This window comes from Phodopus roborovskii, unplaced genomic scaffold (assembly GCF_943737965.1).
Source record: "Phodopus roborovskii unplaced genomic scaffold, PHOROB, whole genome shotgun sequence".
Classification (NCBI taxonomy): Eukaryota; Metazoa; Chordata; class Mammalia; order Rodentia; family Cricetidae; genus Phodopus; species Phodopus roborovskii.
In genome coordinates this window covers 24390597-24408948 of record NW_026126541.1, presented here as the reverse complement: position 1 = coordinate 24408948, position 18352 = coordinate 24390597, and the positions used below count along the sequence as shown (strand labels likewise).

General features: G+C 41.7%; 2 protein-coding genes across 2 annotated transcripts; one reads left to right on the top strand and one right to left on the bottom strand.

The window, feature by feature from the left end:
• The first annotated feature begins 555 nt into the window (after positions 1 to 555).
• LOC127233394 (interferon-induced protein with tetratricopeptide repeats 1-like) lies at positions 556 to 8335 on the top strand. Its single transcript, XM_051199844.1, is given in 3 exon segments — positions 556 to 650; positions 6113 to 6356; positions 6358 to 8335. Coding segments are annotated over 3 exon segments (1461 nt in total). The 5' UTR covers positions 556 to 585; the 3' UTR covers positions 7510 to 8335.
• Positions 8336 to 12112: 3777 nt separating this feature from the next.
• Ifit3 (interferon induced protein with tetratricopeptide repeats 3) lies at positions 12113 to 17016 on the bottom strand. Its single transcript, XM_051199931.1, has 2 exons — positions 16937 to 17016; positions 12113 to 13986 (listed from the first exon to the last, which is right to left on the bottom strand). Exons 1-2 carry the CDS (start codon positions 16939 to 16941, stop codon positions 12723 to 12725), a joined length of 1269 nt encoding a protein of 422 aa, XP_051055888.1. The 5' UTR covers positions 16942 to 17016; the 3' UTR covers positions 12113 to 12722.
• Between the last annotated feature and the right edge of the window lie 1336 nt (positions 17017 to 18352).

Below are 18352 nucleotides of genomic sequence, written 5' to 3'. Positions count from 1 at the left end.
CAGGTTCTCCTGGCCAATTCAAATAAGGTTGTTTGGACCACTGATAAGGTCATGGAAGTGGACAGGGGTAGGAATTCCACAAGAGGATATAAATTACATGGACTTTGTTGTTTTATCAAAAAACAAACAAACAAACAAACAAAAAAAGAAAAACAGAAAAACCAACCATCTGTAATCTCATTCTGCTACAGATATTTTCTCCAGCATTCTGTTATGCATAAAACATGGACCCTGAAATGCCTCTTTGGGTGTATGTGGTAGTAACAAAACAGTCTGGTATGTTCCATGAAAATATCCATCCTTGCCTCTACTCTTCTTGCTCCAATACTGGGTGTAAAACATCAGCTATGTCCTGACACAAAGTCTACATGGAGCCCAATATGAGCATGAATTCTAACTAAAATCTTGTTAGCTTTCTAAATCATACATGTCTTTATTACCAAAGCAGAGGCAGCCCTCTTTAAGTTTCCTTTTCACTAAGTGGAACCTTGCCAGTTTCACTTAGGTCTTGCAGGGTGTGGAAAACTGCCTAGTAATCCTCCTATATATAAATGCTTTGCTTATTTGAGAACCTCCAGAACCCCAATGAATTTGGAAGATCCTCTTGGCCTGAATCAAAGAACTAAGGAGCTGTCTCCCAGCAACATGAGGTAAAGATTTTCTGTGCTTTGCTCAACTGATTTCTGTGTATGGTGACATTCTAAAAGGTAGAGTCTTACATGTCTGGTTCCTAGGTATGCTTCCTCCTGACAGAGTAATCCTGTTCATGACCCTGATAGGTCTCAGTCTGGCCACTGGGGAAGGTTTTGGGTAGGAGGCTAACAACAGTGATAGCATGATAACCATAGGCCTTGGGGACAGGGTGAGGGAGATTCAGTAGATATGGAATGGCCCTTAACTGTACCTCTCAGGAGGGGCTTCTTGGGAGCCTTGGTGGACAACTCATCCACCATCAATTTAAAGGCCAGCTTTCTGGAAGCTCACAAAAGAGTATCAAGACCTTGCCCTTTCCTAGCACCCCAGTTTCCTGAGTGGTGCAACCAAGTGACTGAAGCCACAGGCAAGTGAAAACATCAAGGAGATCTAGATAAATACATAGTGGGGTCAGCTTTCCCACTGTGGGAGATAGAGAAAGGATGGGAAGTGGTCCAGAGGCAAGTTTCCCACCTGTGGCAGCCTGCTTGTAAAGACAGCATTGCTCTTAAGGAAATAAGTAAGAAGGCCTTTTTTATTCCAAAGGAGATGCTACTTTGTAGGACTTTTTGCCACAGTGACAATTTCCCAAGGGGACACTTACAGCCTGCCCATGGAAGGACAGAGACCTGAGCCAGAGCAAAGACTGGCAAGTTCACAGATGAGAATGGTGGCTTCAGAGCAGTGATGAAAGGAGAGGAGGCAGGGTTTAATTTGATAATTTGATTGATTTGATTGAACCCTGGCCGAAAGAAGAAGCTAGTTTTAAAGGTGAACATTTGTTGTTGTTGTTTTTGTTGTGTGTGTGTGTGTGTGTGTGCGCGCACACACACACACACACACACACACACACACATTTATGTGTATGACATGCCTGCAGAGGGCATCAGAATCCCTGGAACTGAGTAACAGGCAGTTGTGAGCCACCTGATGTAGGTGCTGGGAACTGAACCAGATCCTCAATGAGAGCAGTAAGTGTTATTAATTATTGAACCATCTCTCTAGTCCCCTGGGTCAGTATTTCCTGACCTCAGTAAAATTATGAGTGTCGTTACTTTAAAATTTGTTTGTCACTATATTAGCTATGCTCATTTAAGCTTATATGGCTAGCAGTATCAGTATCAGCTGGGCACTTACTGGAAACACAAACTCCCAGAACTGGTCCTTCAGAAACTCTGGGGTAGGCTTAGCAATCTGGATATCTGAGATATCTGGATGTCTGAGATGTCCAGTGTACAACTAAAACACCAGACTCAGGGTCTGAAAATTTGGAATCTTCAGCTTTGGATGATCTCATTCTAGAAAAATGTACCCCTTTCTTTTCTGGTTTAGTTAGAATTAGTAAACCACAGGAAATATCACTCAAAACCATTCTGGCTAGTTTTCTGAGCCTATCTGACTGTAGTTGGTTGGGGAGAGAGAACTAACAGTAAAATGTGCCCCTCACCAGGATTCCTCCTCCAGCAAATGTCTATATTTGGCTTGAGAAGAAATAGCATATTAGTGACTGCAAAGAAAAGAAAAATAGTTTTAGTTTAAGACTGTGTGTTGGCCACAGAAAAATACCCTTGGCTCCAATGCTACAGGGACAGAGGTAGGATGAGCTCTCTGTTCATGCATTTTTCACTGATCAAAATAGCTGAGGGAAAGAAGTCGGCCTGACAATTGTGACAAGCCCCAGCTACCACATGCAAAGTGTTCCATAGGTCTCCAGCTGCTCATATAGTCCTCAGCTAACAGAGGGCTCAGCTCCCACTTGGACTACAGAGGGTGGATGCCTGTGATGACACTCTGCTACATAGTCATCTCAGGACCAAAGTCAATCAAGAGAAAAGCAAGCAATAGTACAGTGGTAAGCACCAAAGTAAGAAAGGAACACAATCATCTTCTCACAGGAAACAGATGAGCCCATGTGATGGCTCACTTGGTGTTTTTCAAGTTCTGCTGGCTCAAAGAGGACAGAAACCTGCTATGTTTCACATTGCAAACTGCCCTGGGGTCATTTGAAGGGTAGTCTCTTTATTTCTCATTAATGTATTAACTGGGCCAGAGCTCAGGTACCTGAGATTGGGCCACATATTTAGAAAGCATGGGGGATTCATCCACAAACATCGTAGCAGCTCTAGAGTAACATATCTATGTGGATATCTTCCCTGGGTAGGTGTCTGTTCTCATCATCATGGGCTGTGTTGAGCAGAAGTGAGGCTTTTGGGTGAAAAGCTTTCCCTAATGATAGCTGCTTTAGAATGTAGGCACAACTTTTTCAACTATCAAAGAAATAGTCTTCCTCCCTAGTGTTCATACAGACAGAACATTATAGAAAGAAGAAATACTAGAGCAGAAATTCTTGATCACAAAGATCCCGAATTATTGTGCTTCCCTCTGGGTGGTGAGAAAGCATTTCTACAGTTGTTGAGAGGGTGATGACCTATTCTTCACTCAGCTGTACATTCACCTGACCCTAGCACCAAACAAATGGATTCTAAAAGTGGAGGTTTCATTTGACCTTCGACCATGTTAATGTTATCCTGGGGCTGTGCACATTCATATAGTAGGGAGGAGGCTCAAGTACCTTCTCCACTCCAGCTTAGGCATTTAGGAACGCCACTCACTGAAACCATTTCTGGTTCTCAGAGTTAACTCAGAGGCCTTTGTGGGAGGTGGGAGATAAAAGTGAATTTGCATGTTGGAAATAAATAGGGAATTGAGTAAGGAATCACTTCTATGATTCCTCCCCACAATTTTTTCCCTGAAAGGAACAGCGCCTATGAAATCTGAAGGAAGCAGAACAGGTGAGTATTTTACAGAGTTAAGGCTGGTGCTAAAATCATATTTGTTAAAAAAAAATTATTACTTCCTTGAGAATGTTGATTAAATTCACCCAACTCTTCTGTCTCCTCCCAGAAACTCCCCCCTTCAACTCTGTGTCCTATTTTTTTAATCTAATAATTCATGGACTCCAGTTTGTGCTATTCATATACTTCTGGGTATGGAGCCATCTATAGGAACATGGTCAGTTTATCAAGAGCCACACCCTTAAAGAAGTAAAAACATTGACTCTACTCCAGAAACCATTGACTTCTCTCAAATCTTCAGGAATGAGAGCTCATGAACCCTACTCCCACTCCAGGTTAGACTGATGTGGTACAGATCTTGTTTGGGTGACCAAAGCTGAGTTCTTTACAGCAATGGTCTTGTCGTACTCACACTATTTTGCCACAATCCTTTACAACCTTTGGCTCTGATCTTTTTACTCCCTCTTCTGAGATACTACCTGAGTGATGGAGATCTCACAGTTATGGCTGAACACCCCAATGACACTTGTTCTTCATACTTTGGCCAGTTATGTCAATAACTGTCTACTGTACAAAGGAAGTACTCCGATGAGGTCTGAAAGTTGTACAAATATATGGGTAGAAAGACATGAATTTAGAGGGGCATTGTAACACCAACATGACAACTAACAACTGTCTGTAATTCTGGTTCCAGAGGATTTGATCCCTTCTTCAGACTGCCTTGGACACCAGGCAAGCATGTGGTACACATACATGAATACATCCATGCACGCAAAACTATCTTATGCATAAAATAAAATAAAGGAATAGAGGGAAGTTTGATATTATGTCCATTTGGCAAAATACTACTAGGAGGGCCACCCCTGGGGCCTATAAGTTCCCCAACCATGGGTTCTTGACCAGGCTTGCAGTACTAGGCATGTGTTTCCTCCTTTGAACTGGACCTCAAATCCAATTAGAAAGTAGTTATTTGTTCCATAGCATTCATGTCACTATGGTATCAGTGACCATGCCTTGCCATACTGGTCATTATTGCAGTTCACAGGGCTCACAACTGAGTAAGATTGTTGATAACTCCTCCACACCCCAGTAGCCTGCACAGTATCTTCCAGTACTGTGAGAACTAGTCAGAGAGGAAGAAATCTCCTGGTCAGCACTGACTTGATTTTCCCACATTCTCTGAAGTTGGGTGACTTCAGCAAGAAACAGTGGACAATCAAGAATAATGACAGTACACTGTATATCATCTTGGGGGGCTCTAAAGTACCTCTGACCAACAGCATGAAGGGCAATGTTACCCTTCTGGCACATAGTTTTTTATTTGTCAATTTATGGCATATAATATATTTTTTCTTGTGTAGGGTAAATCCAATAAACACATATTTTCTCACTCCTCTCTCTCTCTCTCTCTCTCTCTCTCTCTCTCTCACACACACACACACACACACAGATACACACACACTACTGAGTACATTTAGTATTAGTGACCACGTGGGATTGGATAACCTATCAAGAGGCTTGTTTTCAGGAGAAAATGTTTCATTTTCCGTCATCGGCCACTGACTACCTATATTTCTTCATCTAGAAGTGTAGTCTTTTGAAATTTTTCCCATCTCTGTAGTCATGTCAACTGATGTAATCATTACGCAAGTCACGTTTACACAAGCATGTTGTTGAGTTTGCATGGGCAACAGCATCCTTTGTCAAAACTAGAAGATACCCTCTCACAGCAGGCCTCCTGGTTCTCTGGCTCCTACAATGTTTCAGACCACTTTTCCTCCATATTCTCTGAACCTTAGGTATCGTAGGTATCATAGGTGTCTTGGAGGCAGTAACAGAAGAAGAAGCCATGGAGGAATGCTCCTTACAGGCTTGCCCCCCTCATGGCTTGCTCAGTCTGATTGCTTATACAACTCTGGACAATCTACCCAGGGATGGCACCACCCATAATAGGTTGTCCCTCCCACATCAATGACCAACTAAGGAAATGCCTCACACACACTTGCCAATCTTTGTTTGTTTGTTTAGTTAGTTGGTTGGTTTGGTTTGGGTGTTTGTTTGTTTAGTTAGTTGTTTGTTTTGGGTGTTTGTTTGTTTTTTGAGACAGGGTTTCTCTGTATTGCTTTGGAGCCTGTCCTTGAACTCACTCTATAGACCAGGATGGACTCAAACTCACAGAGATCCACCTGCCTGCGCTTCCCTAGTGCTGGCATTAAAGGAATGTGCCAACACCACCTGGCAACGCTTGCCAATCTTAATGGAAACATTTTCTCAGTCCACAATCCCACCTCCTTAATGAGTCTAGTTTTTTGTGTCAAGATGGTGTAAAACTAACCAACACAACAGTTAAATTCTACTGACATCAATGAAATTATTATTTGATTGAATTTTAGACATTTTGTAATCAAGTACTAGTACTCTTAAGTACTAGTACTTGATTTTCCAAATTGTTATGTAAAATTACTCCCTAAGATAAGAGATTAGATAAATACATAGAAGGAGTAAATACTGGCAGAAGAGATATTGGGAGGGAGGGTGTTTGGTGACTTAATTGCTGGCTTGATTTTTAGTACACAGAGTGTATAGGTGTAAAAGGTATCAGTAACTAAGATCTGTTTTTACAGTGAAGAATCTCATAGAAATCTCACTCGAGAAAGCCTGATTCAGCTGAGATGTCACTTTACTTGGGAGTTGGTTATAGAAGATGTGGACATACCTGATTTGGAAATGAGAATCTCAGAGGAGGTTGAGTTCCTAGACATCAAGAAGCCAGTGGGGATGCACAACCTGCTGGCCTATGTGAGGCATCTGAAAGGCCAGCATGAGGAAGCCCTGCAGAGCATGAAGGAAGCAGAAGCCTTGATCCAGGGGGGAGCAGCTGGACAAGAGAAGCCTGGTGACCTGGGGCAACTGTGCCTGGGTGCATTACCACATGGGCAGCATGGCAGAGGCCCAGACCTACCTGGACAAGGTGGAGAAGACTTGCAAGGAATTTGCAAGTCCCTTCCGCTATAGGATGGACTGTGCCGAGATGGACTGTGAGGAAGGCTGGGCCTTGCTGAAGTGTGGAAGACAGAATTATAGACGAGCCATGGCCTGCTTTGCAAAGGCTCTGGAAGTGGAGCCTGAAAACCCTGAATACAACACTGGCTATGCCATTGCAGCCTATCGCCAGGATTTCAATGACAATAGTGTTTCTCTGGAACCCCTCAGGAAGGCTGTCAGGCTAAATCCAGAAGATTCATATATTAAAATTCTCCTTGCCCTAAAACTTCAGAATTTGGGAAAACCAGATGAAGCAAACATGTACATTGAAGAAGCTCAGGCCAACACATCCTACCAGACATCTCTCTTTGGGCATCTGGCCAAATTTTACCTAAGGGAAGGTTTTGTGGAGAAAGCTCTCCATCTCCTACACAGGGCCTTGCAGGAAAAACCCTTCTCTGCCTTCTTGCATCACCAGACTGGTCTTTGCTATAAGAGGCAATTGTTCCAAATAAAGAAAGCTACAAACATGCAACCTAGAGGTCATAATAGAGAAAGAGCAGACCAATTGATCCGTTTGGCTATGTTTCACTTTCAAAAGACTTTAGAACTGAGACCCACATTTGAGACAGCTTATGTTAATCTGGCTGAAATGCACATAGAAACTGGCCAATTTGGGATGGCAGAGGACAACTTTCAGAAAGTGTTGAGCATGAGGAACCTTGATGTTACTATCCAGCAAGACATTCATTTCCGCTATGGCCGTTTCCAACAATTTCAAAAGAGATCAGAAGACAGAGCTATTACCCATTATATAAAGGGTCTTAAAATAGATGTGACTTCTTCCTATATCAGAAACAAGCTTCTAGAGGCTTTGCAGAAGCTGGTTGAAAGACGCATTCACCAGCATGTTCACATTGTGGAGAGCATCAGCCTCCTTGGTTTTGTCAATAGACTGAGAGGGGATATAAGTGAGGCTCTACGATGCTATGAGAAAGCCCTGAGACTCACTAAAGCTTTGAACCCTGAGTTTTGAAGAACAGGTCATCAAGTGACATATTAAGTAATCTCAGGGTTCATTATTCCACTACTCTTTTGTGGCTGTTATCTTAAATATGAGCTACCAGATGAAGCAAGTTGGAGATACTCCTTCTCTGTCTTCTGCCTTTCTACATACAGCCCTGTTTTTGTTTTATCTTGTTGGTTTGGCTGGGAGTTTCTTTGCTTTTCTTTCTTGGATCTAAGTGTCTATGATAGGAGCTTCCATTCTCCTATCACACTTTGCTGCACTCATCGACCATGGTTGATTCCTGCTGTCCTAGACACCTGTGAGCTGCCTTTGGAGTGAATGACCTACACCCTCAGTCCTATGGTACCGTGATCAAAGGACACTTTACTAAAGAAGGCTTATTTTTTTTTTTTAATGCTTCATGAATCTCTGGCCTTCAGCAATACATGAAAGAAAATTAAATGAGCAAGGATGAACTTTCAAAAGGAGATGAATTCAGGATTCCACTACAATATTCCAATCCATACTTCCATTCCTACAGGCCCTACAATAGCCATAACCTGCTGGTCAATGAGCACAACCTTATCATCAGTGAATCTTCTTATGGCAAGCTTCTGATTTCAGACAATTGTGGTGAACGTGTGTGGTTCAAATACAAAGATATTTATTTACAGCTAAGAGAACTTTCAAAATATTTGGGGATGACAGAGTAAAGGGGTAGCCTCTTTGGAATGTGCAAACTCAAAATGACATAAATAGCTACATGATACAGCTTAGATTATTAAGAGTTGTGTGGTATTGTCTTCTTAAATTTTAACTTATAGTATTCATTAAATCTGCTAATATCACAGAATTTTGAGTGTATTTATTTGTGTGACATTATGATCAAAATTCTATGTTTGTATGGAATAAGAACACAGAAGAACCAACCTACATGGGGTTAGGATGGCCAAAGCAAAGAAGCCTTGGGAATATAGACACTATTGAATCTTAAAGAGTTTGGGGGGGGTGGTCAGAGAGGATAAAATGCCAGAAGAATATTGGAAAACTTCATAAGGAATCATACCATTAACTATCTACCTAAAATGCCTTTAGAACATTTAAGTCAATGTATACATATAGAGTTTAAATGAAAATTTCCCATTTGGGCTAATAATGTTCTCCTCAAGAGCCATAGGCAAACAAAAATCCCAATACCAGGCATGAGAAGCACCCTTTTGAGTTGTTGGTCAAAGCTATGTAAAAGACTCCTGAACATTATAGGGATATTGCTGCTTCTCTTGGTTGCCCCCTGGAAGTGCATGCTGAAGACACCATGCACTTTGGATTTAGGGACCAACAGATCCAAGCCTGCTAACTGATGTCTAGCTTTCACGGTATCAGAAGGTGCCGAGCAAGCTTCCAAAGTAGGGAAGCAATCAATAGTACTACCAAGATAGGATGCTTAAACCATAGCAACAACCAACATGGCACTAAAATAGTCCTAAGGATGCAATAGTGACACATATACCTTGGTGGTAACCAATAGTTCTCTAATTGAACATAAGACTTGCTCAACAAGAGGGAAGTCATGCTTGGTTCTGGAAACCTATCCAACTATCTAGGACAAGTAAAGTCATGAATCTTAGAAGAGACTCTACAACTGCTGCTGCACTAAGACAGCATAATCCCTAAAACATCATCCTATACCCACAGATGAGAGTAGTATTTACTTCCTCATCCAGAAAACAATATTTGTAACAAACAGAGACTGATTTAGAAAATGACAATCGATGAAAATTCAGTTATCAAGCCAAGTCCCAACATACACCTCTGTATCACAACTCCTGCACCTGAGGCTCAGGGATCACTGCAAAAGAAAGGGTGAAAACATTTAAAAGGCAAAGGGACAGGGAGCTTGGTGTGAGATTGTGTCTCCTAGAAATGTCCGAGACACTATGCTTATAAAGTTTCACCAACATTAATTGCCTAAACATGAAGATGAGCTGAACAAGGACACCAGTAGGCATGCTAATGTGGGATCAACAAAGCTTAGGAGGCTTCAACCCTATGCAACTAGGCAACTAGGAGCATGGGAGAAATAACCTTCTCCAGGAAGAGCACACCAATTGGTTATCAGATACCAAATGGTCAGCTCTAAAAACATATACATGCATGTAACATTATATAGATTGAGCACACCACACACACACACACACAAATGCACGCACACACGTTTGCAAGCTTGCATGTGCACACACACAGTTAGGGGATTAGGAAAGCGGGGAGGGAAGAAGAAAGACAGAGCAAGAGAGAACTTAACAACAACAACAACAAAAAAAGACTCACAGAAAAACTGGTAAAAGAACTCTCAAGCTGAATTTTGCTATCCTTTTAATTCAGTGCTAAGCAAACAAAACGGCTAGTGTTATATGCTACAGATTTGAGATAGTTTGCTATATCTTGATAGATAACTAATAGATTATGCCTTTATTACCCTCTGCCCATATGTGTTATGAGGATGCAACAATTACTGCTGTGTCTTCAGCTACAGAAATGCCATACTAAGAAATAAACTAGAGACAACAGTAATTTGAACCCTATGCTCTAAGATGTGCAGTTTTACCTTCTGAAATCATGGGTGTTTTTAAGGGGTTTCTAATATTTTTCAATGAGAAAAGTTTAAGAGCTAGTAACAATTGTCAACAATTGAGACATCACAATTCCTTTCATACACACTGTATGTCTTGTTTATTGTGGTTGTGAAAGACCCGTGGAGGCCATGGACCCTCATGCCCCAACTCAGGAAAGGTGGCCCCCCCAAATCACTCACAAGAAGCAGTCTTGATGCAAAAGCATGAGGTCTTTTATATTCCAGTGCACTGGGGTCCACAGCCTTTTGCCTACTCACTGCTAGGGGGCAGAGTCTAGGGAAAAATTAGGCTAAATTTTCCCATCCTTACAGTTGTTTTAAATTCCCTCTGCCCATCTCATAATACCTTAGACTGACAATCTGTTGTATTTCTGAGTGACACATGCCATTTTATATAGCATTTCATTAGAATTATGAACTAAATGATGACAGATGGGGTTACTTGACAAGGGAAACATTGGCTGCTGGGTAAATTTATTCATTATGCTATTGTCCCTTAAGCTAGCCTCTCATTTTAAATAAAAAAATGATTGACTTGCAATTAAAATTATATGTATATGATATAACACGGTGTTCTGATATATATACAAGTTATAAAATGACTGCATCATCCATTAACATGAATCGCCTTGAGTACTTATTTTTTATAGTAAGAACTCTCAAATATACTCTTTCAATTATTTTCAGTATCATTGCCATCATCTTCATGTGTTCCATTGGCATCTTTCTGTAATTAATATGTTTTAATATAGGGTCTTGCTGTATTGTTCAGCCATGCAGTCTAGGGCTAGCCTAGAACTTTCCATCTTCCATGGGGTACAGATGTGTGTTTTCACACCTGGCTGATTTCTTTTTAAATATAGAATTTTGTAAGTCTCAAAATAGCTAGAAGGATCAAGTTTTTGATACATGTATTTTGTATCTACCAGAAGGCTGCTTTGTATGGGGGTTTTTGCACAGTTCTAGGTTCAGAGAGACAGATTTGCATATTGTCATCTCAACCCCACCACTTACACAGCCTCTAACACATTTCCAGTTACTAAACTAACTAGAAATTCATTTCAGATATTTTTTTTCTGGAATTTAGTTCCAGAAAATCTCAGGGAAATAAATTTATTCAAATACCAATCTCATTTTTATGTTATTTCTTCCTCGTGTATAACCTGTGGCTATAAATTATACTCATAAATGAATTAAAAAGATACTCCAGAGCTGAGCATGGGGCTACATATCTGAAATCCCAGAACTAGGAAGGCTGCAGCCAGAAAACAGTGGACATGAGGCAAGCTTTGGCTACACAGCGAATTCCAGGCCAACCCTGTTTGAAAACAGCAGCAATGCAATCTGCAAAGGAGATATGGGAAATTGGAAGAAGCTTCTGATGGCTGAGTGAAATGAAGCTCTCAGTGCCAAGTGCTGACAAGTTTGAATGGCCCATTGCCACCCCGATGAACTTTGTCCTTAGGCCAGTCTAGTACCAATGTCCTCACACACCAATGGGAGGGCATTCGCTCAGGTACCTCTGGGTCCCAAAAAGCATGGCCAAAGAATCATCCTCTAACTGTGCACGGACTTCAGCTGGATTTGTGGACTGCATGGAGAGTGGCAGCTCCTAGATACACTGATTATAGCTGGATTGGCTCAGTGTCGAGATAAACATTCTAATAGATGTGCTTTGGGCAGCATGTTACATGTTCTTAATTTTTCATCATCCTAGCAGAAGAAAAACCTTTAAAAACTCTTTAAAATTTCATTCATGTATATGATATGTTTTCATCATGCCTATCTCCATCACTTCCCTCTCTGTACTCCTAGTACTCCCAAACATGTCCCTGCCAACTTCTTGTCCTCTCTTTTTCTTAAATAACTGTCACCCTCTCCTCAGAAAGGGGTATAGATCTCAGGAGTTACCCCCAGTCCTTGCAGAAGAAACTTTGAGACTTAACATTACTGTCTTAGAACCCTATCCCATACCACCACACACACAATTGTCCGTACTCTGAGTTCAAACTTAGATTTATTACAGCATTCCAGGTTGTTATACACAGTTACCATAGGATCATTGTCAGGAATACACACAGACACAAGGTGAAATAAAAAAAAAAAAAATAGGAAGAAAAGAATATTCTAGGGTTAGGCAAAAGCTAATCTTTCAGGTTTGGATGGCTACACTGAAAGGAAATGAAGAAATAAAACTAATTTTTTTCTGGCAGTTGTCATATATCACAGGGCAAAAAAAAAAAAAAAAAATAGTAATCAAAAAGTGCCATGTGAGCCTGGAGTCCTGTTTCCATCTGTGATTTGTGATAAGACCTGTTGACTGGAAAATTATACAGCTAAGATGGACAGGGGAGTCACCTCCAAGGAAGCAAGTCTTTAAGAGTGTTTGTTAACACAATTAAGCAAAAGAAACATGTTCAGCAACACTTAGGAGGGCTCCTACATCTCCACACCCAGTAGGCACCATTCCACAGCACACTTCTCTCACAAGGCAGAACTGAGTGCCACACTCTGGGACACTTCCTGTTGTCCTCAGGCTTGGATGCTGTCAAGGAAAGGCTGCCTGAGCACCAAGGAGTGTCTGTCCACTGGGCTTCTGATTTATTCCCTAGAGAGGCCAAGAATCCAGCTCATCTTGCCGCTGCGGGTTTTCATCTGCAGCCTGTGCTTGCTGTTTCATCTCTTCCTTCTCAGCGGATGTTGTTCCTGTGAGACTGCAGGACTGCAGGAAAGCCTTCAGGGCAGCGAGGCCTTCAGACTGCCGGTGATAGTCCTGGAGGTCACAATAGCTCTGGTAGAGCTGTTGTTCCTCAGCACTGGGGCTCTCCTTGCTGAAGACGAACTGATAGCATCTTTCGACTTCCGGGAAATCGATGAGATCTGAGTAGGAGTTCAGAGGGCTTCGCTTCCTCTGAAGAGCCTGATGCATGTACTCTTTAATTAATCCTCTCAGTTCTTCCATCTTCTCTCTGCTGTCACTGGTTTCAGCATGTCCTGTTTTCTGCAATTGCTCCAGCATTCCCCTGTAACGGTACATGACCAAGCAGTAAAGGGGAGTGTTGTTTTCTGTGGATCTCAGTGCTCTTATAAGGAATGTGTTAGCTCTCTCTATGTTACCCTTTTTCTGGTAAAACTGGGCTGCCTTTTGCAGGACATCTGTTTGATCAGCAGCGTTTCTCAGGGCATCTTTAACCAATTGCTCTCCTTCAGCTTCCGCTCCCGTCTTCTGCAGTTTCAGGGCCAAGAGGACTTTGACATACTCATTCTTAGAATTCAGCTCCATGGCCTGCTTCAGAGCATCCACAGAGAACTGCTTCTGTGCTTGTTCTACACGGCACGTGGCGATTGCGAGCCCGGACGAAGACTCTGGATCGTTAGGCTTCTCTTCTAGAGCCTTTAAGAAACACATTTTGGCTCTTTCATTCCTTCCACACTTCAGGCGTGTCCATCCTTCCTCGCAGTCAAGTTCCGGACATTCCATGCTGTAAGGATTTGCATACTTCTTACACACATGTCTCACCTTGTCGACATAAACCTGCGCTTTTGAGAGCAGCTCCATGTGGTAGTAGATCCAAGCATAGTTTCCCCAGGTGATCAGACGTGTGATGTCTGCCTGATCATCCTGCTCTGGACCCAGTGAGTCTTCAGCTTGCTTTAAGCAGGCCAGGGCGGCCTCGTTGTCACCATCTATGTGTTTTATATAGGCCAACAAGTTGTACATTGTTGCTTTGTGCTCAGAGTTTAAAAGCTCAATCTGGTTACACACTCTGTCTTCTATATGACTTGAGATACTTCCTTCCCTGAATAAGTTCCAGGTGAAATGGCACTTCAGCTGTGGAAGAATTTTTTCCAGAGAATTCCTGGTGACCTCACTGTGGAGAAAACACACATGGTCATTTTGATGAGAACCTACACATCTTGTATGTTCTGGGATGGCTAATTTCACATGTTAGCTTGAGTATCTTTTCGTGGATGTTGGACACAGAGTACAGTGTGAGCTATGGGCTCTAGGCTGTATTTGCTTTCTGGCTATACATTCCAATTGCTAGTTTCTCAAATACTCACTAAACATTCACAATTTGTTTCTGTCCATACCCTTTCTGCTCTTTCCACATGCCACCTCTTTGTGTTGTCCCTATGCACAGTTTCACACATCTGATGCAAGAGGCATTTTTTTTACATCGAAGGAGTGGGAGACTTGGTGGTGACTACTGTGTCTTTAGGTCAGCATGGCTCCCATTCCAGTGTGTATATGAAAGAAAAAAAAATCTATGCTCTTTTTAAATTAGTCCCATCCCTTGGCCCTCTCCCCTTAGCCTTATTTCAGATGTACTCATTCAATCCTTCAGAAATCCCTGCAATTTGAATTTTAATCACACAAAAGTCAATTATGAGTCAGAGCACAAGCATAGTATAATATCAGAGGCCATAATACTTTATCTCTGTGCCTACTTTACAGGGTAGAGGGTACCTAGTGGGTCACTAAGAGACTGGTCCTGATAACATGCTCCCCAATTACGATAAAAAACAAATTTCAAAGTACGGTGGTGCACACCTTCAATCCCAGTACTCAGGAGGGAGAATAGGCTGATCTCTGTGAGTCTGAGGCCAGCCAGGGTGACAAAATTAGAATCTGTCTCTACAACAACAACAGCAATAAGATAAAGTAAAATAAAAATGTAAATTCAAGTTCTAGGTGACCTACTCACATACCGGAGTTTTAGATTACAGAATTAATAATGAACACACTTGACCTAGAGTCAGGATGCTGATAAGATAATCACAAAACAGAAATCCACCAATTCTGGTTTAGTCTTTTTTAAATATGAGAAACTATGGTGGAATTAGGGCCTCAGGGGCTGCCTCTTGGCTCTCAGATTTCATGGGCCAGATAGTTCTTAAAGAGGCTTGACTCATGTCTTCAAGGCCTTCCCTGCCCTCGGTTCTTACCTGCTTCTGACCTTCCTCAGATTAACCGTGAAGAAGAAAGATGCTGTGATAGTTAATTTTCATTATCAATCTGTTGAGATTTGTGATTACCATATAAGCACACCTTTGGGTATGTCTAGGAAGGTGTTTCTGGAAAGACTTAACTGGGTAGTGAAAACTCACCCTAAGTGTGGAAGGTACCACCCTACTGGGCCAAGGTCCAAGACTCAATACATAAAGAGAAAGCAAGCTGGGGGCCAGCAGTCACCTGTCTCTGCTTCCTGACTGAGCACAGTGTGACCAGCGTATGCCGTTGCCCTCTTGACTTCTCTGCCAAAACCGCAGCCCCAAACTGTGAGCCAAAATAAACTTTTGCTTCCTGAAGTCATTTTCATCAGGTATTTTGTCACAGTATACCAAGCAAAGTAACTGATACAGAGACAGTAGCACAATACCCAAATTCGTGAGACACATTATAAGAAATTTGAACAAATGTCTATTTAATCTCTGGACACTGAAAGACCCTAATGAGAAAATCTGTGCATAGAACAAGAACTTTTCATGAGACTTTGCCTCCTGAAAAGTCTACCCAGAAGGTACCAGGTACCTTTCCAGGTCCTTTATTTACTCCATTTTATGATGTTTATCATGCCCGAGAAGAGCAGCTCAAGCTGCCTCTGCCCTCACAGAATGCCATGATGTAGACTCCCCACCAGCATAGTCTAGAGGGTCCTCTTCTGACCTGCTTAGATTGTTGACTCTAGACATACCCAAACACAAAACACAGCAGAGCCTCTTGTTCAGGCTAGCCACTAAAGTTCTGGGCAAGTCTTGGCTTTCTGGTCAGCCATACTCACCACTAACATCAGTCTTCTCCCCCTTATACAGGAAGGAGTAAGCCAGAGTAGTTGGAATTGAAATCCCAACTCTGACCTAACTCTTGGGTCTGAGGGCAGGGACGACTGTCTTTTTTCTTTCCCTCTCATCTGCCTTCCCTGAGCCATTGAAGCCACAATCCTTCACTGACAGGTATTTGGTGGGGAAGGTACCATTTCCTCTTTGTTCTCTCAGAGGCTGTACCAATGACAGACTCTCAACAGGTGGTTACATTTAAGAAAATCAGATTTACTGTGATTTTTATTTACTTACCATAAAATGCACTTATTTTAAGGGCATAGTTTCCTGAGCCTCATCAAATGTTTATGCCTATGTACCCATCTAGAGTCCTTATAGGTTACTACTGACATTCCATATTTTATCCCTATTGCCTTTAGGCATCTATTGTTCTATTTCCTATAACTAGAAATTAGGCTTCCTATAACCATTTCAAGTAGTAAAACGAAACTTGGTTTCATATAAGAAATGAAAAAAAAAAAAACCCATCAAAACAAAACCCTGCTTATTGCTTAGAATCATTTCCTGAAGATTCCAGCAACTTGATTTCAGTGTGCAGTGCTGATCCCAGCTCTCATACTACCTACTGAAAAAGGAATGTTTCCTTTGACCACACACACACACACACACACACACACACACACACACTGAGTTACCAGGGACTTGTTCACTTTGACTAAAGCAAGGGCAAAGTCCAGCTACAGCAATCCCATTAGTACTAGCTTTGAGTCTAATTTTGAGCCTGAGTGGATCTAACATGCCTAAAAAGCCTCTCTCTCTCAGCTCAGAAATTACTGCCATCCAGTGAGCAGCTTTAGAAGCTGCAGGAGCCTGCACATGCCCACAGAGAAACAAAAGAACTAAGGGAAAAACTCAACAAAAGCCAAGCAAATTCAGCTGTGTTGAATCTGTAAGCAACCAGACAACAACGTAAGAAACTTCCACACAGAGAGCAGCTCCATGTATCAATTACAGAGGAGAACCAGAGATTGCACTGACCTCATGATGGTGATCTGCTTCTGTGCTGCTCACAAAAGCACAGTTCAGCATCAGGTGGACACTCAGAGGACTATATAAGGGAGACAAGGGGTGGTAGAGGGAGGAGTGCACCAGCTGATGCTCTCCTGTTTCTAAGTTCTTGTGTTTGTGAAAGGACAGAGGAAATGGGAAAATGAAACTGACTTAAAATTAACCAGAACAGGAAAAAGAAACTTAATGCTGAGGTCTTTTATGACTCAGCTATTTTCCCAGCCTAAAGAGGCACCAAGCAAAACCTCACTAGTAAAGCTAGCCTGACACATAGTATTTACAAAAACAGAGTCCCATGAGATAGTTATAGTTCAAATTCAGACACTGCTGCTGTGTAGCAGGAAGATGACATGAACTTGGATAGCTATGGAATTCTGGTTGGTTGTTTTTACTTAGCAACTTGCTACTATTAATGGTACAAGAGGTTAAGTGCACTCCTGTTGGACCCACTACATTTACCTTTAGACTATACTTTGTAAGGCTTCATTTAGCAAAGGCACTAAAAGTATAATGTTTTCAATGATCTCATTTAGTTCTGTTATTCATAACCTAATGCCTGATTTTGACCTAGTGGGACCTGAAACCTTAAAACACCAGGCCAAAGAGGATGGATGTGTATCCTTGTCTTTCTTTGAGCTGATTGTACATTGAACATTTGCACACTGTAAGCATATTGATTTTAGAGATAGTGCTTAGGGGTGTAGAAAAAGTCTGAGAAACAATAGGGGTTAAGTCAGGCAAAGGGCATATAGACTCAGATGTTTCCTCTTCTTAGAATGTAAAAGGTTGTGATTGACTGATTGTTTGGTTGACTGATCATTGACTGATTTTTCTTTCTCTGTCTCTCTCTCTCTGCTCTCTCTCTCTCTCTCTCTCTCTCTCTCACACACACACACACACACACACACACACACACACACACACACACACACACACACACACAGAAGCCAAGGGAGGACATTATGTCCCCTGGAGCTGGCTGGAGCTGGAGTTACAATTGGCTGTGCTTCTCAGCTTGGGTGCTGGAAACTAAACTCAGGTCCTCTATAAGAACAGCAAGTCCTCTTGGCTGCTGAGACATCTCCCCAGTCCTACGAAGAACGTTACATAACAAATATTTTCTATAATTGTAGGCTGACCTCTCCAAATTCTTGATTGTTGTTTTACTCAAATTCATGGCTCAAGAAGTACATTTGATTTAGCCATATATTAGTAACAATTGCATATGGCAACTAGAAAGCATTATTTGACATTGAAACATTGAAGTGTATTGTAGTAAAATAAGAACCTCCCCTTAAAGAAATGTGAAAAAGTAAAAAGTTGACTCCAAACTAATTAAAACATTTAAAGTCAAAGGTATCTGTGAGAACTCTGCCTTTCTGAGAC